This window comes from Parasteatoda tepidariorum, chromosome 6 (genome assembly GCF_982258835.1).
Source record: "Parasteatoda tepidariorum strain Cologne lab strain chromosome 6, Ptep-v5.0, whole genome shotgun sequence".
NCBI classification, from domain to species: domain Eukaryota; kingdom Metazoa; phylum Arthropoda; class Arachnida; order Araneae; family Theridiidae; genus Parasteatoda; species Parasteatoda tepidariorum.
The window spans coordinates 106,551,718-106,576,975 of NC_141760.1; the positions used below are offsets into that span (position 1 = coordinate 106,551,718).

General features: G+C 31.5%; 3 protein-coding genes across 7 annotated transcripts in view; 1 reads left to right on the forward strand and 2 right to left on the reverse strand.

The window, feature by feature from the left end:
• Nucleotides 1–5,483: 5,483 nt before the first annotated feature.
• Nucleotides 5,484–6,849, reverse strand: LOC107449959 (innexin shaking-B). Its single transcript, XM_016065652.4, has one exon. The coding sequence runs from the start codon at nucleotides 6,652–6,654 to the stop codon at nucleotides 5,527–5,529; it is 1,128 nt and encodes a 375-aa protein (XP_015921138.3). The 5' UTR covers nucleotides 6,655–6,849; the 3' UTR covers nucleotides 5,484–5,526.
• Nucleotides 6,850–12,346: 5,497 nt separating this feature from the next.
• Nucleotides 12,347–13,877, forward strand: LOC107455485 (innexin inx2). Its single transcript, XM_016073070.5, has one exon. The coding sequence runs from the start codon at nucleotides 12,514–12,516 to the stop codon at nucleotides 13,627–13,629; it is 1,116 nt and encodes a 371-aa protein (XP_015928556.2). The 5' UTR covers nucleotides 12,347–12,513; the 3' UTR covers nucleotides 13,630–13,877.
• Nucleotides 13,878–16,551: 2,674 nt separating this feature from the next.
• LOC107455484 (uncharacterized) overlaps nucleotides 16,552–25,258 on the reverse strand; it is a 180,828-nt gene continuing 172,121 nt past the window's right edge. For all 5 annotated transcript variants that reach the window (XM_087166357.1, XM_087166353.1, XM_087166355.1 and 2 more), the window contains exons 18-19: nucleotides 23,801–23,894; nucleotides 16,552–17,217 (exon numbers count right to left, since the gene is read on the reverse strand). In XM_087166357.1, the coding sequence (XP_087022483.1) occupies nucleotides 16,829–17,217; nucleotides 23,801–23,894 (483 nt within the window). In that variant the 3' untranslated portion in view covers nucleotides 16,552–16,828. The remainder of the gene's footprint in view (nucleotides 17,218–23,800; nucleotides 23,895–25,258) is intronic.

Consider the following 25,258-nt stretch of genomic DNA (forward strand, 5'->3'; position numbering starts at 1 on the left):
CTCAGACAAATAAAATAATAACCAGAAAAATAAACATTGAATGTTTCATGCTTCGATATCTGTTTTTTTTTTTTTTTTTTTTTTTTTTTGAAAAAAAACTTAGTTTTATAAACTCTTATTATTTTTATTTGTTCTCGTTTTTTTTTCTTTCTGCTAGCAGTTTTTTTCTTATTCTTTAAAATCTGATATGTAAAATAATCAGCAGATAGTGTGTTAATCTGTAGCGCCTGCTGCCGTGCAGGAGGATTTCTGCTATCGGAATACAGACTGTATTAATTTGTGTAATGGGACACATAGACGTACTTTCTTTGAATAAACATAAAATTGTTTCTACAGATGCGAATTATAGTCCTTCAAAATACGGGGGTGGGGCAACCGCAATCTGGAGAATAGGGTCTGTAAATTCCATGTATAAAAAATAATTTTAAGTAATTATGAAATTATCTTATAAAATAGTCTAAAAAATGTGAATTTTAAGGTATGCAAATATTTACATTATTTTAAAGAAAGCAATTCTAAATGACTAACTAGAAAAATTGAACGAAATCTTCCGAATAGCGTTCGATAAACTAATTTTTTAAATATACGACCTTTTGAAAATGAATAACTCATTGACTATTCTGCGGATTTCGTTCAAATTTTGTATTTTGTCGATTTAAATTTGCATTATTTAAAATATTATTAAACTTTATGTATCTTTCAATTCAGGCTTTTCAACCCCAGTTACTAAATTGAATTTTAAAAAATAATTATAAAGAAAAAATGTGAAAATATCTTTGAATGAACAAATTTTATAATTGTAATCAAAATTTTTGCAATTCGCTTAAATTGTTCTTGATATATAGTGAAATACTCAAAATGTGAAAGTAGCGTTAAGCAGTTCCTAACTGTTCTCCAGATCAAACTATTAGGAACCTAATTCCAAATTGCTGCTACCCATCACATTTTGAGTTGAACAATTATAATTTGGAAAATGTAATATGGTTCTCAAAGTATGTTAATGAATTACTTGTTTTTGCTTCAGACATAGTTTATTGTATATTTGAGTTTATGTTGAATACGTATTATAATAAATTGTTTTAAACTGATTTGAAGAACATGTAACCCCATTAATTAGTCTCTTATTATGAGTATGACATCCAATTATACGATCGCAATCCGCAGGCCCGTAGCCAGGGGGGGGGACCGTCGGGACAAATCTCCCCCCCCCCCCGGAAATTCTGTTATTCAAACTTTTTAGTCTTTCTTTGAGCCTCTCAGTAAAAAGAAAAACAAAAACTGTAGAATCAAACCTTTTCCCAGTACACCACCTTCGCTTCGCTAGTGTATCATCTTCACTTGACCTTGTCGCTATCTTTCCTTCGGTTAGACTCCTCCCCCGAAATCAATTGTTTTTCAGCATATTAATTTATGCAATTTCTGAATCTACGCAGATTTCATTGGCATCGAAAACCTCATGGGAGAAATGGAAGTATGGGCTTCAAAGTGGAACCTGCGTGAACCCCTTTGTACACCAGATTTGGCACTTTCAGCAATGGAAGAATGTGACAGTATCTTTTTCCCAAACATTTATTGCTTGTTACAGTACAGAACCCGTTATCCGGAAATCGGAAAACCAAAACACCGGAACGAAATTCGATAAATTTTCCCGCCATTTTTATAAAAAAAATGTTTTTTTCCTCATAAGATTTTAGGATTTTTCCTTTTTTTTTAAAGATGTTTACTTTACCATCATTTTTGAAATAATCATTAGTGTATTACATCATCGCTTTTTCTTTTTAAGATCATTTCCAAATTTTTTTTTTTTTTTTTTTAGTTGGGTTTTACAATAAAAAAAACAGCTTTTTGTAGCGATTCAGAAAACCGGAAAAATCAGTTATCCGGAATAGCGATGGTCCCGATTATTCCGGATAATCGGTTCCCTACTGTATTAATATTGGTTACGTTGCCAATCAGCACAGCAACTGCAGAGAGATTTTTTTCTACTCTTAAACGCGTAAAAACAGTAACAAGAAATGCTACTAAAGAAGAAAGGCTAACAGGGATAACTTTATTAAGCATATTTCGGGATATTCCGGTTTGTCCTAAAAAAGTAATCGAAAAATTTTTTTCAATTCTCCGTCGCATATCTTTATAAACTTTGTTTACAAATTTATTATAATTATTATGTAATATTAATTGAAAAATAATTATTATGTAATATTTTTTAATTACTAGTTTAACTTTTGCAAACAACAGAATAAACAATATTTGTTACAATGTTTTTCCCCTACTTTGCATATCTGAAACTGCCCTTGCTTCTCACCAAATCCCCCCCCCCCCGAAAAAATATCCTGGCTACGGCCTTGGCAATCCGTGTAAAGCATAATGACAGGATATAACTAGTGTAAAAATGGCTAAAAATTTTATAGCGTAGGATAATTCGATGTTGAAACTAATATAGAAATCAGCTGACTGAATTTTTATTTTCATGACATGTTAAAATAGAAAAAACAAATGAAATATGATATACAAGAAATGAATCAGATTATGAAGAGAAGGAAACATGAAGAAGTTATCTTAAAAAAACGCTTTTTATTTGAAAACTACCTTATCTCTAAATTTGAGAGAATAATTTAATTTCCTATGTTTAAAACGAGGGGTCGAAAAATCCTAGTAGCCAGGCTGCCATAATGTCTGAAATATATGTAATAGCTGTCGCCTAATATTATGGTAATTTTTTTTTTCTAGTCAAGTCTACATATTTTAGTAGGGAAAAAAATGGCGTTATTGTTTGCACTAGTTCTGTGTTGCAATATGTTTTTTCTACTCAATTTTATACGTTCTATTGAAATATTATGTGTTTACGATTCTTTTAATATTTTTTACGGAATAGCATAATTTTAAAAAAATACAGAAGATGAATTGTAAAAAATATCACGCATAGGTCAAAAAACGATTAAAGATTTGAGAAACTCAAGACCTCGATGACCATAAGAATTTCTTGACCATAAACTATAAGAAAAAAATAAAATGCTGGGACACTGGAAAATATTCTTATCTCTATTATAAGCACCAAAAATGTGGGTTATCACTTTTTACTTCTAAAGTGATCTTTCAATATAATAATTATTATTAGGGATGCACCGAGTACCGGGAAATTACCCAACCAGTAGTTTTTCATTAACCGGTAATTTTCCGAACTCATCAAATGAATTTTATTACCCGGTATCCGGACTCGGGTTTTAGTCTCAAGACCCGGTATCCGAACCGGGTCAATTTTGCCAAGTATCCAGTGCCGGTTAACATTTATTTATGAATAGCATCTATATATATATTTCTCTTACACGGCGATAAAAAAAGGCCTCATTACAACTCCCCGAATGGCAACACTAGAAAATTGACCAATCATTGCCGCTAAAAATGTCACATGCCAAATCTAGCTTAGATGGCTCAACATATAGAGCGCTTTTAAAAACGGAAACTGAAATAACCAGAGAGAGCATAAACTAGGCACACGAGATTAGTCGAATTTATTTGTTTTACTAGAATTTATTTGTTTATGCAGGTTTTTCCACTGCAATTCACTTATTTCAATTTTTAATAGACTTAATTATAGCCAAAATTTTAACCTTTTTAAAGAGATATCAGTTTTAGAAATTTTATCTTAATATTTTATACTGTAGCACATTTCTAATAGGTTTAACGAATTACACGTCATTTATTTGAATTCAAATTTATTTTAATGACGTAGTATTTACTAAAAAGATGTAATGTTTCTTTTAAAAAAAAAGTTGTTATATGGATTTGAATAATTGTTCTGAATTCTTAGAATTGTGTAAATTTGTAATGCACCTAAGTTAGTAGCGAGCGAAGCGAGCTTAGTTTCCGAAGCAAACCATATAAGATTGCGTAGCAATTTTCGGGGGTTGGCGAGCGTTAGCGAGAAGGGGGCGCAGCCCACTAGTATATTTTAATCTCGAGCAGAATTTTTATTCAGGGAAATTTTTATAAGATGGATACCTTTTGGTAAAAAGAAAAAAATATTAAAAAGAGATGTTCACTTTAGTAAAGAACAAAGTCGATTCAAAAGTCTGAAGCTGCAAACTATTTCACCTATATTTTTATGATGCTTAAATAAATACAAAATTATCATTATGAAATTAGATTGATATTTATTTCCTTTTATTCGATAAAAGCATCATGATTTAAATTGAAAAATAATTATAGAAATTTTACGATATATACTTATTACTTTTATACTAAATTTGCTTTCAGCAAATTAGTAAATGCAGTTATAAGATTGAGAAGTATGGATTTGTACTTTATCAGTCTAATAGACAATTACAAACCACACATGAAATATTTTCTTACTAATGATACGCTAATTGTTCTAATGTTAGTTTAAAGATCAATAAAAATTAATTTTCTAGTAGATTAAAGTATATGTTGAAACAAAGACAATTTTTATTAACAAAAATTGATAAATAAATTTTTAAAAACTTTTTATTTTTACATAATTCGACAAAAAACTCATTTGAAAACATTGAATTATTATATTTTCAGTATAAGTTTATTCACGTTTATATTAAAAAGAAGCACGCACTGAATAAAAGGCAATCGGTAACTTTAGACTAAATTTTTAGTAATTAGCGTGTTTCTTACTTTTTAGAATGATAAATTCAATTTTTAACTAGTCTAAAGTTTTCTTACCGTCGGGCTAACCAAGAGAGGTTTTCGTATGTTTTCTTCGTGTTACTCAAATACTGGTTAGTTTCACGGGAAAAGTTTTTCATGGAAGCAGTTTTTCCCTTCTTTTGTTACTTGATCTAGAAATTACTTTATATAGAAATAGAATTTTAACACGGAAACAAAATTCTAACAGCAAAATTGCTATATGAATCTTCAGTTCTCCATTGGTATAAGAAAATATTTCTCACCAAAAGTTTAAAATAGTGTACTAAAGTAGATCTCTTTGCGTGTAAATTACGTTTATAGTTCGAATGATTAAAAATTAAACAATGATGGCAAACACATTTTTCATTCTATATACCGATATTTTCATTAAAATATTTTAAAAACATTCTTCTTTTAACAAATACTACATTAATAAATGGAATTGAAAATTTATATGTAAATCAAATAAAAAATTAACTATACGTAACTATTAGTAAAAGATTTCTCCACTTCATTGCAAAGTTTTACGTTAAACATTCCATATCCGAACTGTCATATAAAATTCATTTTGAAAACTTTTTTAAAGTCTAGTTTTAAAAAAATCTAATAATAAAAGCATCTGTTTTTTATTTTTTTTATTTATTTAACTGGGGCGACTTAAATTACCTCAGATAATAAATCTAAATTTTACCTAGTATCCGGAACCACCGGGTAACAAAGGTACCCCAAATGGGACCGGGTAAGAGATACTTTTTCACCGGGTACCCGGCAAAATTTTTGGATCCGGTACATCTCTAGAAATTATAGGTTAAATATTATTAAAACTATTACAAATGGAAATTTTTTATTAATCTGAAACAGTTATAAAAATTATAAATCAGAAATTATTATAGATTTTTCTTCTTCCTTTGGTACTTCAAGTATTAAGGAACCATTCTCGTTCTCCTTAAAGTAAGGCATAATTTTTGATCGCATCGCAACTACAAGTTTTTCATGAAGACAGCAATAATCAAAGTCTGAAAAATTAGTTCCGTTTACGAGGAAGAACCAATCACTGTAAGAAAATTCTTTGCAAATCATTTGTAAAGTTGATCTCTTTGATAAAGTGTCCACTGATTTGAGAATGTTGATTCTTACAGTTCTTGGAATAGACACCAAACGATAAATCAAGGCCAATGCTGTAAGAATACTCAAACATACATACCATAATCTTGTGATAAAAAATAGAATCATGAATAGATGGTTAAGGGGTAGAATACACACAGCTTCAAAGTGGATCCGGTCGCCAGAAGCACTATATTTAAAAAATTTACACATCCCCGACGTAGGAAAGTAAATTTCGCGGTATTCCGACCATGTTAGCGAACCTACCGGTAGAAAAACTTCTGTTGTGGTGTTGCCATTTGCTTGAAAGAAATTCACGAGTAATATTAATTGTCCCACTGAAATCCCAAAGTTGCAGATTTCCAAAATTACGTAAAGAAAAGTGAACAGTTTATGTTTTCCACGGCTAAGTAACAGGTAACTAACAAATCGATCGAGATATGAGTTCTTTTGTTCCTTTTCATAACTTTCGCAGCGTTCTAACAAAATGGCGCTGCAACTGGATACGTATGTTTTCCACACAAAATATGGCAGATAGAAAACAAATGCCTGGAGTAGGAACATCAGATTTACCCATTTGTAGAAGGATTGGTATTTTAAGAAGTTATCAGACGGCTGAGACATTGAACTGTATCCACGTTCTCTGCCAAACAGTGTCGTTGGAATTACATACACTGATTCGGAGTAACATTTAACTTCCAAATAACTTTGGGGAATCACATCTGGAGGAGCCAAGCATGAGAAAGAATCGCCAAAAGCAAGTCTGCTGCTCACAATCAGGCTGAAGAAAAGCAGAACGCTCGGTGTCCATAATGCACTAACCCGAAATACGAAACTGCATCTGACAGGAGAATTTTGATAACGAATACAATAATTAATAATTCTTTTCATCATTTTTATTCCAAAATAACGTTCAATAGACAATTTTAATTTCCTTTAATACCAGCCAAGATAAAAATCGAATTTTCAAAAAGAAAAAATTATTTTAAATCACTTCATGATTACGTGGCAAGTTTTCCTTTCAAAACTGGTCATTCTGCCATAAGATTCTTTTTCTTCAGCGAATTATTTTGATCCCCCCTCCCTTCCAACCTGCTGATGCAGCTACAAAAGGAAATCATGAAAGATAAAATAAATAAAAACAGCGAACAATGTAATCGTGCTGAAGGAAACAAAGAGAAATAAAATTTTCTTCTTCATCCATTTATGGCTTTTGCTAGAAAATAAAGATGAGTGCTAAAAGAAATAAATTTTTTAAAATACAAAGCGGTGAATCATTTTAAAAAGTGTTGATATTTATTAAAACATCACGACGTGGCTTTCCGTTTCAAGACAGATATGTTTTATTTTATAATCCTGACTCTAGTTTAATATTTGAGCACGAAAAAAAAATATGCAAATACTAAAGAATGAGTTTAAATGTCTATTTGTATGTCTTTATTTTATCAGCCTTTGTGCTAAAATCCTGAAATTTAAACAGCGAGTGCAAGGGGCTCGCTCCTTGAAAATAACTGTTATTATTTTGCCTGTTTTTTTTTTCAATATTAATTTTTTATTAGAGAAAATATTAGAAGAATTCTTTTTTTCATAATATATTTCTCAGATGAATTAATTTAATTCTAAATCAGGGGTTTCCAACTTGCATGAGGCCGGGGGCCACAATTAAAAACACAAATCAAATGGCGGGCCTCAACTTGGTCAAAATTTTATGTAGGACTCCTTTATGTTTGAAGGAACATTAAATATTATTGTCAGATTTTTACCACGTTCTACAAAACAAAAGTATTGAATTACAAATTAAAATAAGAAGTAGATTTTTAAAAATATTTAATTGCATATTGAAAAATTCGGGTTACAATAACTTAATGTGCACCTATGTATTAAACAATTAATGTGCAACAGATATCTAATTGTTAAGATATAAAACTTCAAAAAGGTTGGTATTAAAACTTACATAGTAGCACACAAAATGTTCAATGACAAAATTGAGGTTTGTCTGCTGCAATCACCAGAGAATAGATTTTTACATTTTAAATTTAAAAATTACAAATGTGTGTGTAAATATTTTCGTCCAAAATGAGAGGTTTCAAAAATTTAAATCGGAGAATTTCTTCGAGAAAATTTCTGATACACACATGCTAAATTATATTCACAAAACACAAAAAAAGTGAAATAAAAAAGAGCAACATACACGATTATTTTTGTATTTAAATAAATATTTTCTTGGATGCAAAACCTGAGAATTTTTTTTTTTTTTTTTTGCACTGTTGGTATGATAAATTTCACAGAAACGGAGAAATTAGGTGATTTACGAGAAAAGTATTTGAAACCCATATAGATTTTTTACGAAAATTGTACGCAAAAAAATAATAACTATTGTATTTTAGTTCGCGGGCCACAAAAAAAGGCTTTGCGGGCCGGATGCGGCCTCCGGGCCGCAAGTTGGAAAGCACTGTTCTAAATGGTTAAATTTTTGTTAATTTCTTTCTAAAACAGCAAAAAGAAAGAAAAAAAAAAGCTTAACGAACCACGCGAAAAAATTTCTCAAAAGAAAAAGCCTGAATTTGAAAATTATCTTAAAAATGCTCCATAGAGTCAGAAATTGATTACTTTTTCTTTTATTTAAGGAACATAAATTTTTGGATGAATAAAAATTATTGGAATTATAAACGAAAACGTTGTTCAAATCTAACTAATATACTGAGGATTTAAATTTATTGAAGGCGGGACAGAAAAATCAAAACCTATTTGATTGATGGAGGAAATTGAGTGGATTTGAAAGTTGTTTATATGAAACATCTCCGAGTTTCTTCAGGCATTTAAATTGATTTTTTTTTTTAATTCCGCTTACCCCACTTGTAGAATCGATACGGTTTTTCTTAATTCCACATAATACGTTGATTTATAGCAACCTTTAATGTTTTCAATATGATGAGCGTTAAAGAAGTTTTTTTTTCTAAATCTAGAAATCATTTATAGGTTAAAAATCCCAAAATATTAGCATTATTGTATCGAGATAAATAAATGAATCAATAAAAAACACATACTTTGATTATGAACAGGACGATGCTCCCCTTCAACATGAAAAAAAGAACTTCTCAAATAAAAAAAATTCTTTTAATTTCAATAAAAATAAAAATGATGGCCTCTACAAACTGCTAATACTGCCGACCGGCCTGTGTAGGGGGCAGGGAATCTGTCCTTGCATCAGAAAGGTTCTGAGTTCGAATCCCGGCAAAGCATGGATATTCTCACCTTCTCTGTACTCACTGTGGGAGCGACGTTGACCCACCTAATATGATGCCACTGAAAGAGAGGCCAACAAAATCGCCCTGCATATGCCTGAATTGACCGATGTTAACACAGGTGAGCATTGAAAAATAAAATAAAAAATACTAATAAAAGGAGAAAAGTATGTTCCAAAATGTTTCAAAATTATTTATTTATTTTTAAATTTAAACACAAATGAAATAAACACCTCACCTCATAAAGCTCAAATAAGAAAAGAAAACAAACATTGAAAACCACTAAACTGCTAAACGACTGTAGCTTACTTCATAAAAATGGTGCCTATGTATCGCAAAATGGCTATATTCTACAAAATTAGGTGGCTTACTACGCCACTCAGTGAAAAATTTTGACGTTACCTATTTCGAAAACAGTGTAGGATAAGAAAAAATGTGCGTAAGAAAGTTGCAGACTATCTTCAACCTTGTAAACATTACTACTACTACAAAAAAAAAAAAAAAAAAAAAAAAAAAAAAAAAAAAAAACTAATTAGTAAGTCTTTTTCAAAATCTGGTTCGAAATCCTACTTTTCCTATACTGCGAAGCACGAGAAAAATGTTTTTCATAAGTGCTTATTTTTAATGCTCAAAACAGGAAAAAAAAGGCATTCTTTTCTCTACTTTAATATCCGAGAGAAATGTTATAGATTAAATTGATATTCTACAATGTTCTAATTTCCCGTTTTCGAGTTCGAACGATAACTCCGCAGTTTTCTACCAGGTGGCTCTGTAAAGTATCTTAAATTTGTGACACGTAGTCACTTTATTATACATAGATACCATTTTTATAAATAGTGCTGCAGCCGTTCGACAATTAAGAGTTTAATTTCAAACTTTATGTATCTCTGCCCCATTACTCCTATCGTTTTCAAGGAAGGGGTATTTTTGGTAAAAAAAAAAAAAAAAATTGGGGGGCTAAACTTTTTCTCTTTTTGCACAGATATTTTTACAATGTAAATAGCGTGTTTTAAAATTATTTTAAATCGCTTAAACTTAGAATTTAATAAAACTATATTAATTTCATTTTTCTACGAAGGCTGTTCTTTTTACTTTCTTTCGATCCCAAATCTTTCGAGTATTTATTACAATCGCTGGCAAATTTTCGGTACGGTTATGTCAGACAAAATTACAATTTAAAGAAAATTTAATTAAATGTTATTACAGCTTTATTATTTAAAATCTTTTATCTTTGAACCCTGGGAAGAAACTGAAACAAATATAACTATTTTTCAACTTTAAAATTTCTATAGCAAGGGGACATTCTGCGTTATTAAGGAGCAAACTTTCCACTGATTATGAAAGTAGAATTTGGTAAATTTTCTATGTTTCCAGAAATATTTTGTCAAATATCTCATCGTTGAAGGCAGTTGAGAAGAAATTTGATAATTTTTTTTTGAATTCCCAACTCGTCGGCAGTTTCTAAGTGAGGAACTTGTATCAGAAGAAATTTCCCAAAACACAGTGTAGAGCATGGTGTATTTTCCTGTAAGTGATAACTTATATTACAATCTATCGTTCGATTAAATAAAACTTAAAACTCTTGAAAAATATTACAGTCGGACCCCGATTTAAAGAATTCATAGGGACGGAAAATATTCTTTTTTAAATCGGGGATAATTCGTAATATCGAAGGAAAAATATAAAAAAAATTGACTAACCTTATTTTATTTTATAACCGTCGTTGAACCGACCTAATTTTTGGGTTTACGACTACTAATATTGAACCAACCTTGTAATTTTGAACCCAATTCAAAAGACAAGGGAACTCCTGGGTCAAGTATTGGGAGAAATTTTGCCTTCGTGGAGGACTTTTTGATGGAATTAACCAGCATTTGCTTTACATGAAGAGGAAAACCACGAGAACCTCCCACGGTTAGCCTGACGGCAAAGGAAACTCTAACCCATGATCCGTCTACCCCATAGGATATTTCATGTCAGCACTATGGTTGGTGCAAGGATGCGGGTTTCCCGGATGCGGATTCGTATCGACCAGCCATCGTGAGATTCGAACCCGGTTTATATCATTGGAAAACGTTCTATCCCCTGAGCCATTGCAGCTCTGACTAATCTTACGAAATATCCGAACCTCTCTAATAAGCTAATGCACAAAATAAATAGAAATCTTACACTTTTCAAGAATTTATAATACAATGATTACGCGCAGATTAATTTGAAATTTTAAAGCATTTCGTTAGTAAGGTTTGCTTATTTCCATGATTTCATACTTTGAGAAGTTCTTTTTCGACTTCATGGAGAGAAGAAAATACTCCTTCATTTACATCTTACTGCATTAGGTAAGTTTTCACTAATTCCAAACCATGCAAAGCATAAAAAAAATAAGTTTTCACTGAAGATTCATTATCATTGACTTCTCAGTTGCTATTCAGTGTTTCCTATTAATCTACTTCATATAATTCGTTAAATCGCGAAATTCGAAAAATAGGGGTCCATTAAAACGGGTTCGACTGTACATCGTCAATTAAGTTAATAAGCAATGGACATTGTTACGGAACCGTCGCTAGACTTTGGAAAGTGGAAAAAGAATTACTACCAATTTCTTCATGTGGAAAAAGAAATTCTACCAATTTCTTTAGGAAATAGAATGACATAGCCTCACAAATTATCGCCAATTTAATTAAAATAATTTTAAATTTTATTTCTTCAAATTTTATACTGTCTTTTGTTTTTTATATTTTATTTATACAGCATTAACGGCCCTTACCAGTAAGGAATTATGCGTATAAGGGGACCTATTTTAATAATTATCCAAAAATTTTTAAATGAAATTTTTTTTCTTCTAAATCTAAAATTTTGATTAATAAGAAATTTCTTTGTGCCCCTTACAGACATGAAGACAACTGTCTACTTTCCATTTCATATGAAAAAATAGAAAAATGATTTTCATATTTCCAATGCTAAAAATAAATAAAAGCAAAAACTGAAATTTGTAATTTTTTTTAAAAATATTATCGGCTTGGGGAGGAAGCCAAATGCTCCATTATTCCCACTTTTACAAAACCTCTGTTTTTTAAAAAATCTTTTTATTTAAATTACTTATGCTGAACACGATAATTTAGTTTTTTTTTTTTATTTATTATTTATTTATTTTCTAATCGTATTTCGATTAAGAACAAAGACGCTACTTCCCTCCCTTCTCAACGTCTTGCATGACCGTTATTTCTAAATCATTAGGAAGTATTCAATTGAAATGAAAATGCGATGAAATTTTTTTTTTTTTAATATTTCAGTTTGAGAGAAATGTGACAGTAAAATAAAAAGATGCGAGAAACATTAATACACCTGCTTCCGTCTTCGTGTGATAAACAACACGGAAGCTACCTCACCTATTTCCTTTTTTATAATTTCTGGACTAGACTAATTGCATTCCTTGCAAACATACATCCAAAAGAATTTTTGTTAAACAACAAACCTTTGGAAAATATTTATTTTTCCGACGAAGACAAACATGTCTCCAAAATTTCTTAGTAAGCTGATTCCTAAGCGACAACTACCAGACAATTTCATATTTTACCTGCACTACAGATGGACTGTGCTGCTGTTGGTAACTCTCTGTTTAATTGTAACCTGTCGACTGTTTCTTGGTAACACTTTTGCTTGTGAAGTTACCAACATTTCTGCTTCTCAACGCCTTATAGAAACTGGTTGCTATGCTGGTAATGTCTATTCCCTCCCTGGAGAATATTTTAATGATGTAAACGTTCCTACAGCGGATCCAAGTACTCGGGGTTTTCGAAGGTACCAAACATACTACTCTTGGGTGAATTTGTTCTTCCTGGTGCATGCTTTTAATTTCTACCTCCCTCACTTGTTGTGGAAATCATATGAATCTGGCTACTTATGTCGTTTGACCTCAGGCATCGAATGTTATAAAGGAGAGAAACGGAGCATGGAACTTTGCTATCTTGCCAAGTACATACTGGTTACGCAAGGTAAGCACAAACTGTACACGTGCTTTTACATTTTGTGCGAGATCTTTAATTATTGCATGGCATTGTCGCATACTCTGTGGTTGGTGTACTTTTTTGATGTTACCGGTGTGCCCGATTTCCTACATTTTCAAATTAAAACCTGGTCTGACTTCCAGTTGTTCTATTTCCCCAAATACGGCATCTGTACCTATCATGAACTTTATAGACATTTCACACCTGCTCAAGAATACAGTGGTACGTGCCTGTTGCCTTTAAACCAACTATATATGCTGATGTTTCTCTTCGTCCATGCTTGGTATATTTTCTTAACCATCTCAGCTGGAATCGTATTGGTGTTTCGAATCGTTCTTTTAATACCTTCTGTGAGAATGAATGTTACACGTTTTTATGCGCCCCTACCGGAGAGACCGATTCTGAAATCTCTGTGCAGCAGACTGTCGTACTCTGATTGGTTCTTCTTGACTAGATTCCAAAGGGTTATGAACGACATAGATTTTGCCCAAATGTTGGAAAAAATCACAGTGGTGTCTCAATTCAAGACTTACGAAGTTGACAGCGATGAAAATAAAATCTGTATGTGTGATGAATATCCAAGAGATCTTGATAACTCTGATACTACTTCACCCGTTTAAATATTCTACTGAGTTTTAGAAGGTTATTAGTGTATTTGAGTTTAACTATTCATGTTCAGTTCCGATTTTATTGATAAAAAAATGGCAACGAGCATTAAGAAACGCTGCGAGCCGAAGTAGGAAAATCATTAAACATTTTAAGAATTGAACATTCTATGAAATTGAAGGCAATACTTCTGTATTAGACCATCAAGTGCTATAGTATGTATGAAAATTTAAATAAATATAGAGTTTGAATTCTGGGAAAATGTGTTTTAGTATCATGAAAACTTCCTGATAAACTATTGTTTAATACTTTATTGCTATTATAATTTACTTAATTATAATTTAATACTTTATTAATATTAATTCTACTGCATTTTTATTGCATTAATTGTCCGAACCTACAGACTAATTATTTCTGTAGAATTTAATATACGACTTCTTTAAGACTTAAGTTCTCAGGACCTATTCGTTCAAATTTCGCCTTATAAAATTACTTTCTTTAAAATGACTTAAAAATTTATAATAAATTTTCTTCCGACTATTATTAAACAAAATAGTAAAACGTAATAAATTATTTTTTTACAAAAACTTTTTATGCAATTATCTTTGGATAAACGAATCTTATAATTGTGTAAAAAAAAAAAAGATAGACTGGTTGGTAGGGCACTGGGCCCATGTCGAAGAGATCGTGGGTTCGATCCCCACTTGCCGAAGACTCCCCTTGTAGTAAATGGTGATTGATGCACGTTAAATCTGTTGGGTCACGAATTCCTCCATGATCCCATAACAAATCAATATCTCTGGGAGTACTGATCTTGTCTTCTGGATTGGGATCAAAATTACAAGGATACAGAGTTGAACATTGATAGTCGTAAATCCAGAATTGGGTCGACTGTTCAACAACGGTTATGAAATAAAATAAAAAACCATTCATAGGGATCATATTTCTCAGAGTGTAGTTACCCCCAATATTTAAAGGGCCAGAAATCTAAGGCCATCGAAGAGAAGGTATGTTTTTTTGTGTTTGATTTCGTAACTTAATATATCGTCTGCACTAATTAATTAGCATATTTGAGGCAGGTTGTCGGGCTACCGATGCAGGGGAGCATAGGTCTAAGAGCAAAATTGTGATATCAGGTTTTCGGATCATCCTCAGGGATGTTTCCCAGACCGACGCCAATGGCCATTGTGCAGCTCGACATAAATAAACTACTATTACTACGTGAAGATCCGAACAAATAAGTCAGGATGATTCTTTGTACACAGTATTCGCGATCGCAACACTCGAATACGCAATTTGGGAGGTGGGGGGATCGGTTTCTCTCCTCAGTTCTGTAGGAATGAACTACGATATTTTCAGCTTTTGAAATATTTTCCTTATTTAATTCTCACAAATATTTTTTTTAAATTTCAACAACGCTTTTTTTTAGAACTATGTTCAATGTAGTTTTCAATTCCATATAGTTTCCTAACTTAGAAGTTTTTAATCTATTTGAATATCAAGACAGAAACTAACATACTTCCTTCTCCTATGACTCGCCACACGCTAATGGTGAAAGAATGTGAAGTGTTGTCATAGGTAGAGACTTCTGCTCTATGCCACCTATAGTCCATTTCGATAGCCAATAAAAAAAAAGCATATTCTCACAATCATGCCGTAGGCCATGACATTATGGACCTTCAAGCTCCAGTACCCCTTGCTTACAACAGGGTTTCCACTCAATTTCAGAAAAAAAATTCCCTGACTTTTCCAGGTATATCAGGTAAATTTCACTGAAACTTAATACCATATTTTATCTATACTACGGAATTTTTCATTAAAAAATTTTGATTCTTTTATTTGTAATGCCAAGTATTAGATTTTCTATGTAAATTAAATATCATTATATGAGGAAGGAAGCATTTCAGTTTGTCTAAAATGAAATTTTTTTACAATAAATAATTGTAATAGATGTTAAAATTATTCAACTTGAATCTCAATAATTGAGTACTGTTACTGACAATTTTAAGACTGGTTTTTTTCCATCTACAATAATGAAGGAATTTTCCAGGTTTTTGCAAAAAAATTGCAACTTTCCCTGAGCAGTGGGAACCCTGTTACAACAGGCTGTTGTGGCAGTTTACATTGTACAAAATAAAAAATGCTGTACAATGAAGGACTTTTGTCCTAATAATCAGATTTTTACACATTAACATATAATCTTCCAAGGTTCAAAATTGACGTAGCTTCCCAGGTAGCAAAGTGACATTATCTAACATTAGAAAGAAGCAATATTATACTGCCGTGCTAGAATTCTGAATACTATCTAATATTAGAGCTAATATAAATTTGACATGCAGTCGTCATTTTCGATGCTTAATTTTTAAAATTGGCGATCGAAATGGGCTACAGGTGGCGTAGAGCAGAACTCTCTACCTATGGCAACACTTCGCATGCTTTCACCATTAGCGTGTGGCGAGTCATAGAAGGAAATTCGTTAGTTTTTGTTTTGATTTTCAGCTATATTGAAATCTTTTTAGTTAGGAGACTATATGGAACTGAAAACTACATTAAACATGGTTCCAAAAGAAAGTGTCATGGAAACTTTAAAAAATATCTTTAACAATTAAATGTAAAAATATTAAAAAAAGGAAAAATATTGTAGTACATTCCTATTCGTGATCATAACGGTCAAATACGCCATCTGGGGAGAAAACCGGTTCCATGCCTTTGACCCTTTCCTCGCCTACTCTTTTCAGTTATATAGGAATGTACTACTCCACCTTGATTTACTTGCAAAAAAAAAGTTTTTTAGATTGAAAAAGCTATTCTAAAATAACCTTAGATTCTTTTAAATGCCTGAATGAAAGACGTTTTTTTTTTATACTTTTTTTGTATTTATTTAAAATATCTGAAAACTGATTGAGCTGATTTTGTAATCAAACAGAAAACAAAAATGATAGGTAAAAAAAGCTTTATAAAATGTATAAAAGAAGAATACATATAACAAACAAGTGTACACATTAATTTAGGGGTTTGAATTGACAATTTAGTTAGGATGTGAAATTATTTTATCAATCATCCGATAAACAGTTTTAATGAGCCAACTATTTGAGTTCTTTTCAGGGGTGCCAAGTTGCTTTGATACCATACGAGTCGCTGAGAACTTCACCATACGAGTCGCTGAGAACTTGAAATCCATTTGAAGACGAAGAACATCACAGATTTACGTATTCAATTTGAGTTATCAAGACTTGATAATGAACTTAAGTTAGAGGGAGATATATTTTTATCAGGCATCTGATAAGCAGTTCTATAATGATAATAATTATTTGAATCTTTTACACTAATGCCTGCTTTTTTCATACCATCAAAGGGTTTTTCCATTTGCCTGACATCATGGAAGCTTCTTTTGCTTGAGGAGAAGCAATGAGATGGAATTTCTCCCGAAGAATGAAGCTGGGGTGAGTTTTCAGGGTTCCAAATTGGAGTGGAAAAGTTTATTTGTCTTGCATTTTGACCTAGGCGAGATAAAGACGCTTCACTCGTAGAACTGTCGACAAAATTCAAAGTCTTCTCAGTTGGTGACTTGAGCTGACTTAGAGTTGTAAAAGAATGGGCTCCTGGAAAAAGAGTAATCTCATGTAAAAGTAATTTTTTTTATAAAGGTGTTTAATTACGTGACCAGCTACAAGATGGTTGGACAGTATTGAGAAGGACTTAAAATTGTTGGGAATAAAGAGGTGGAAAAATCTAGCTCAAAGTCATCCTGCCTGGAGGCAGCTAATTGAGAAAGCCTTGGCCTGCACTAAGCTGTAGTGCTGACGAAGAAGAAGTCGAATTAAGTATATCATATTAAAGTAGTACAGTTTATTTATTTGGAAAGAGATTCAATTACAGGGGTTTGTTCAGAAAGTAATGTTATTGAATTTATTGTAAGGCATTCCAGCATGCTCACACTAGTTGGAATCGGTAAAGAAGATAAACTTATAATAGCTGAATCGCTAAATTATTTCCAACTGTTTGGAGAGTAAGGACAAACATTTTTGTAAAGTCTATTTCTTCTCTTGTGCAAACCGTAATGGATTACAGGAGGGATTGTTATCAAGCTTTCTGGGAATTTTGCAACACAAACATTTTTTATATTATGATAACGCTGGCCAACGGGGAAGATTCTTTGTAGACATGGATGTCACTCTAAAAATAATTTAAGACTGAATTTATTTTTCGAACAATTCACAGTCTGGCGTTGTTCACCAGAATTTTCAGAAATTTATAGCTCACTGACGATCCATAATAATGACACATATGATCATCAGTGATTTAATTGTTTTTACTAAAAAAAAAATTTAATATTTTTCCGTCATTTATCTTTTTACAACCAACTAATAGTGTATTGTTATTCACATCTCTACTTATTTTTCACGTCTTAGCCTCATAAATTTCTTTTTAAAAAAATAATCTTAAAACGCTGTTGGAAAAAATGCGAATTCAACCAGATTTAGTTGATAGAATCAGATGTTAAAGTTTAATCTATAAAATTTTTTCATTGCAGTGTGACATCATTATTTGATCACTTCACAATAATTTTAAAAAGTAATTTATTTTTAACAGAAAAACATTTGTTACATTTTTAAGAATTTTTTGTTGTCTAAATGTGAAAGAGATATTAAATGATGGAATTTATTTTACATAGACTGAAGAGTGGCATCCATGTGTGCTGGAACACCAAATCTTTTCCCAGCACAAAGGGAGGATTTCTTGAAGGTTGTGTAGGGATCAGGGAAGAAAAGCTCATGCTAGAAGGGCACTGAGGAAAACCTAACTAGTGTGACTGAATTTTTGAATTTAGACCATTATTTAAGGCAGAAGGATTAAACATTCCAAGAAGTACCAGTCCCAGATTGCAGACAACTGGAAATTTTATTATGACACTGCACCTTGGCAATCTGACTTCTCTGTGTCTCGCTTCCAGTCCAATTCAAAGGTACTAGCTACTCATTCGGAAAAAATTTACAAAATATTTTACACATGGGGAATTTTAGGGATTTTTACAGTCATCAAAATAAAAAAACTATGATATTTTCTTGTCATGATTAACATTAAATAAACTTAAAATGTTACACATTAGGTTTACTCCACCCCATAGGTACCACCACAGCTTTTTGTAGTCACCTGCTTTCTCCCACAGAAATGAAGGCATTGCTGAAGCATAGGGCTCAGCAAAAGGCAGGCTGTTTCTAAGGTAGGCTACATGCTGAAAAGGCAAACAGGTGGTGAATTCCTATACTTTTGCCTTGAGCCGCGATGGCTCAGGGGATAGAGCATTCACCTTCCAATGAGGTGAACCAAGTTCGAATCCCAACAATGGCTGCTCAATACGAATCCGCATCCAGCTTGCACCGACCACAGTGCTGACGTGAAATATCCTCAGTGGTAGACGGATCATGGATTAGGGTCCCTTTGCCGTCAGGCTAAGCGTTGGAGGTTTTTGTGGTCTTCCTCTCCATGTAATGCAAATGTAAACTAATTGTAAAATTTATTGGGGGCTCATCAGTGAAGAAAACAAAGATCCAACTCCACCTGCATCTAAGATAGATATGCTTCCAGTACCAATTTATTTAGGCTCTTTTGTTGTCTAAAGATTCAGGGAAGCATCTTGTATTTTTAGAGATATAACACAGAATCTTAAGAGTTAAGTTTGTTCATAAGTGTTGTTGGTTCACAGTTCATTGTAATAAATTACATGCATACAAGGCTAAGTTGAACAAGGAACATTTGGAAGTCAAATATATTTAGGAAAATAGCCAGATCTCCAGACCTAAATCTTAAAGATCATGTCTGAGAAACAAAGCAATTATAAACCCTTCCAAAGCTAAAATCTGCTTTAATGGAGTGGGATTTACTATGCAAAACTTGTCTATTATAAACAGCATGAAAGTGCATTGTGGTCAAGGATGGTGATGCATATTAAACACTCCACTATGCCATGCTACATCATTTTTGTACTGTTATGCACATTAAATCATTTAAGTGGACGTCTTTTTGCATGCTTTGCCATATTTCAGGAACTGTCTCATTACACAATTACATAATCCGTATAATAATAATTTTATTTAACAATGGTCAAATTAGTTTCAAATTGTAAGGTACACAAATTTTTATATCATTTTAAAATTCGATCAAATAGTTTGTAAGTTATAAAAATTAAAAAAAGGGTTTAATAAATTGTAATTTATAAAGAACTATTAACAAATAATGTTAAAATTTTAGTTTTTTCATAAAATATGTTTTTTCAGACTGCTATTAAGTAAAAAATTAATTATTAAAAAGTATTTTTTGTATAGAAATAATTATTTTCTGATAATATTGTGTAAAACTTTTTTTTTAATTCCCTTTAACTTCTTCTCTTTCCCTTAAATTGAAATTAACATTAAGGGGCCTAAACTTTCAGCTACCATTGTGACCCAATTTTCTAAATTGCATACATTGATCACACAGGGTTCCCACTCAATTTCAGAAAAAGAAAAATTCCCTGACTTTTCCAGGTAAATTTAGATGAAAATTGAGACCATATTTTCAGCAGAAAACTTTGATTCTATTATTTGTAATGTGAAATATTAGATTTTCTGTGCCAAAAGTATTATTAAATGAGGAAGGGAACATTTCAGTTTGACTAAAATGTGAAATTTTTACAACAAATAATTGAAATAGATGTTAGAATTATTTAACTCAAATCTGAATAACTGACTGCTGTTACTGACAGTTTTAAGACTGGTTATTTTCAAGGTTTAATATAGGAATATTACAGATTTTTGTAAAAAACAAAATTGCAACCTTCCTTGACAATTCCAGGTTTTCCTGACCTGTGGAAATCCTGCTCACATTTTGAAGGTGAAGAATTAAAATCTGACAAAAGAATGGATTTATTATTAGAATTAAAGAAATGAAAGGCTTATTCTAGGGGTGCTCAACCTGCGGCCCGCGGGCCAAATGCGGCCCGCCAACGCTCGATGTGCGGCCCGCGGCCGCAATCTGAACAAAATGAAGAAAAAAAATTTAATATTTGTTTTTAAAAAATAATAAAAAAAATTCGGTAATTTAAATTTACAGTTTTAAGTTTTTGACGCACCCAATCTCAATCAATGTAGTTTTTTGATGGTTAACGTTACGGATTTCAGCATAGTTTTAAAAATCCCAATATTTTTAATACATCATTATTACGATTTACGAATTTTAATTACCACTTTTGACGCTTTTCGTATGTGCCGATTCCAATGACTTTTCGGTAGTTATTGCTACCCATTTTCAAGTAGTTTCTGAAATAGCGATTTTTGAAAGTTATGAAATGCTTTATTTGTGCAAACTTCATGGAAAATCTAAATGACTTTAGATCCTTTCTTCAACAATTATTGCTGCACATTTCCGCCCGGTTTTTAAAACTTCGATATATTAGCATGATATTATTACGAATCGCGAGTAAAGAATCGCTCATTTAGATAACCATTTTTTGACATGGCTTATTTGTAACGATTTTATCGCGAATCAAATTATTTTACAATCGTTATTTTAGAAATTATTGCTACACATTTCTACAAGGTTTTGAAAGTACCGATATTTTTTATACGCTATTGCGACATTTTAATTTCAAATCTCGCATTTAAATTACATAAAATTTTGATGGACTTTATTTACTCCAATTTCATCTAAAATATTAAAGTATTTTGGTTATTGTTTTAGTAGTTATTACGTTTTCCCCGTGATTTAAAAAGATTATGATATTTTTAATACTTTGACAGCAAGCGAGTTTTGAATTGCGCATTAAAATAATTATTTTTTACGTGCTTTGTTTGTGCCGATTTTATCATTTGCGTTGTACCGATTCTAACACTAATTTTTTAAGAGGTTTTTCGAAAGTGTTTTTTCTTCTTTCCCGTTATTGCTGCATTGTTATTTGTGATTTAGAATATACCTGATATTTTCACACAATATTACAATTCGTGAAATTCGATTCAGCTTTAATTTTTTTTCGTAACTTGAAAAGTAATTACGTATCTTAGCCAAATCAAAACCTTCCCAGGAAAAAAAATGAGACGTGTTTAAACGCGGTCCGTTTTGCAAAAAAATAAATAAATAAATAATTCAAAAAACGGCATAATTCTTAAGTCCCATGAACACGTGCAAGTTTAACAACACACATCGAACCTATTCTTTTTGTTGTTACATGTAATTTAAAAGTCATACATCGTAATTTGTATTTACGCTATCTGAAAATTGCGCATCGCATTTCGTATTAACATTAACGAGATTTAAAAATAATCCATCGCATTTCGTATTTACGGGATTTAAAATCACATATCGCGATTCGTATTCTGGTGTTTAAAATATCATCCGTTGCTACTTTTCTCGCACGCGTTTTAAAAACCATATATCGCGATTCATATTCATGTATTTTAAAAATCAAGAGTTGTGAGTAGTCCTTTCGCAATTTAAAAGCCACGCGATTCGTATTCACGCGATTTGAAAAACAAGCATCGAGTTTATTATTTACGCAATTTAAAAATCACACATGGCAATTCGTATTCAAGCAATTAAAAAATAACACATAGCAATTCGTATTCAAGCAATTAAAAAATAACACATAGCAATTCGTATTCAAGCAATTAAAAAATAACACATCGCTATTTGTATTTCCGCGATTTAAAAACCCAGAAAGGAAGAACACCATCTAGGACAAATTCCAAAACTGATTATGTTATTTGCTCTAAGTTTAAATACTACCCACAACAACAGCTTTTGTCGAAAGACTGTTTTCCAGAATGAATTTGGCCTGTTCAAAATTACAGAGTAGTCTTTAAATACAATCATTACATTTTCATTTAATGGCTCAAAAAATATCACATGATCAAGTATATAAAATTATCCCAATATTCAAAAACTTTGCAAATTACAGTGTAACCATTAAGACATTTTTTAAACCATTTTCTATCTTCTTGGAGCATTTTATATCATTTATGATTATATGCTGGGAAATGATTTGTATATCATTAAATTTTATTTGTATAAAAAATTTATTTAAGTTAAGTTTCGAAAAGTAATGTAAATTTTATTGATTCTTAATTGATTGTGTATTAATTGTAAATAATAAGTGTCATGTTAAAAATATATTCGTCATAAAAAGTTGTAAACAAGTATCTTAATAGTTTTTTATTATTAAGGAAAATAGTTCCTTAAAATTTAATGTGTTTTCTTCTTTCTTTTTCTTCCCTCTCTTAGCCTCTTATTATTAATTTAAAATAAAAATGTCTGAAAGATAAAGTACATTCTTTAATAAATGCTAAGTCTTATTTTCCACTTAAGGGGTTTAGTTTTAGTTTTAATAATTTTTAACCCTATAAACTTTCTTTAAATCAAAGTATTTAATTTGAATTTATATTAATGACTAGAATATTTATTTATTTGAAATTTAATTCTATGAAAAAAAAATTAACGTTAAGATTTATGTTTAAATGGACTTTTGTATTTTGTAATGTGATAAAAAAAATTTCAATTTTTCCATAGTTTTTTAATTATTTCAATTTATCTAAATTTTTTCCGATAAATTGATTCTGATTTTCGAATTCTGTTTTCCTTCTTAAGTAATCAGTTTTGCATTTTCTAATTTTAAACGTTTTAAAGTATTGTATTTTCTGCAAAGAGATTACAAGGTTAACCGACAAAAAGAATTTAGTGTTATATAAACAATGATGTTTATATAGCAATCACCACCAACAATTGCTTTCAATATGTCGGTCTAAACACTTTGGCATGCGGCCCTTCATTGGTCAATCTGCTGTGCATGTGGCCCTTCACTGAAAAAGGTTGTGCACCCCTAGCTTATTCAGAGAAAGTGTTTCTGACTTATTTCATAATTCAATTAATAATAATAAAATAATTTCATAAATCACTTGTTAATTAGCATACATGAAGTCTAACCATGGAAAAATAAAATTAGCCTTGAAGTACATGAGAATTTGATTAAAAAAAGTTATTCAAGGTAATTCTTTATTTCATTAAACATCTCTGAATAATTTTTTATAATGTATTGTGGGAGCAACTAAATATTTAGATGCAGCTTTATGAATTTCATAAGACTGTTCAAATTTGTTTAAATGTGATCTTTTTACCATAAAATATGTACAAAAATAAAAACACAGTGAAATTTACCTTTGTTGAAATGATCAGTTGAAACTGGAAAATTATAAGATGATTGAAGATATTGGGGATGAATTTCACCTTCACTAAGAGAATAGTCTTTTTCCTGAAATAACAACACATTTTAGATATAACCTTAAAATACAAAAAAGTACTATTAGAATATAAGAAACATTAGCAATATAAGTGATGCTAATAATCCAATACAAATAGTTTATCAATTAAGCATTTTTTTTAAAGCAAAATAAGAATCTAAAATAACGTCAAATCTAGTAATCCTATTAACATAATTTCAACAAATATTACTTCGGTAAAAATACTAACATAAGAAGTTTATAGTTTATTTTATAATTTTAATAACTATTGTTACATTTTGATGTTTCATTAAATTATTGTATTAAAAACAACACCTGATTGAAACCTTTACACCCGAAACAACACCCGATTGAAACAACCCCGACTGAAACCTTTACTGAAGTTTTTAAATACATTCAAACACTAATCCTAAAAAGTTAAAAGACTCAAACTTATTACCACTTTCCAAATGGACTTATTCCACTTTAAAAACATAACAGCACATTTCATAAATCAGTCAATAGTATGTTAAAAAAAAATTAAACATTCTCACAAATACCCATTGTGGGTAACAGGGTAATAGATATTGAGGCAGCCGGCCAGGTGGCCGAGCGGTTAGCGTGCCTGACTGCGAAGCCATAGGCTGCGGGTTCGAATCCCGCTCTGGGCATGGATGTTTCTCTCTCTCTTTGTGCTGTCCTCTGTTGTGTGTGTGTATGATGTGTGAATGTGGCCCACCCTATAAACGGGTTTGTGGCAGTGTGGCGTGGGCAACGTTGCTCGCCTCCGTGACTTTGGTTCACAGGTGCCCACTGGGTAACGCGAAATGAGCAACTATTCTGGCATAGTATAGGCAAAGATACAAATTCAGTGCCTGCCATTGGAGAAAAAAAAAAAAAAAAAAAAAGATATTGAGTCTTTACATTTCTGTGACCAAGGTTATGAGGATAGCCAATGACCAGCAACGCACTGTCCATCCTTGCATCCAAGACAAGTTGGGTGGACTTCAATCCTTACCGGTTATGGAATGCAAGTGCTACGAATCCCCACAGAGTAAACTCCAAAAGAAAGGACTTAGGAAAACAAAAATCTTATTAACTTGATTAGATATTTCTTTTTAACAACAACAAACAGAATTTTTGTTTAAATTTTATTTCTGTAACCGTCGTTAAACAGCCGACCCAATTTTCAGTTTACGGCTACCAATGTTCAATGCCGTAGCCTTGTAATTTTGAACCCAATCCAGAAGACAAGGGAACTCCAGGATCAAGCATTAGGAGATATTTTGGCTTCATGAAGGACATTTTGATGGAACTAACTCGCATTTGCGTTACATGGAGAGGAAAACCATGAAAACCGCCCGCGGTCAGCCTGACGGCAAGGGGATTCTAACCA

What these genes read in the sequence shown, in the direction of transcription:
- LOC107449959 (XM_016065652.4), bottom strand. Translation starts at nt 6,654, where the DNA reads ATGATGAAAAGAATTATTAATTATTGTATTCGTTATCAAAATTCTCCT.
- LOC107455485 (XM_016073070.5), top strand. Translation starts at nt 12,514, where the DNA reads ATGTCTCCAAAATTTCTTAGTAAGCTGATTCCTAAGCGACAACTACCA.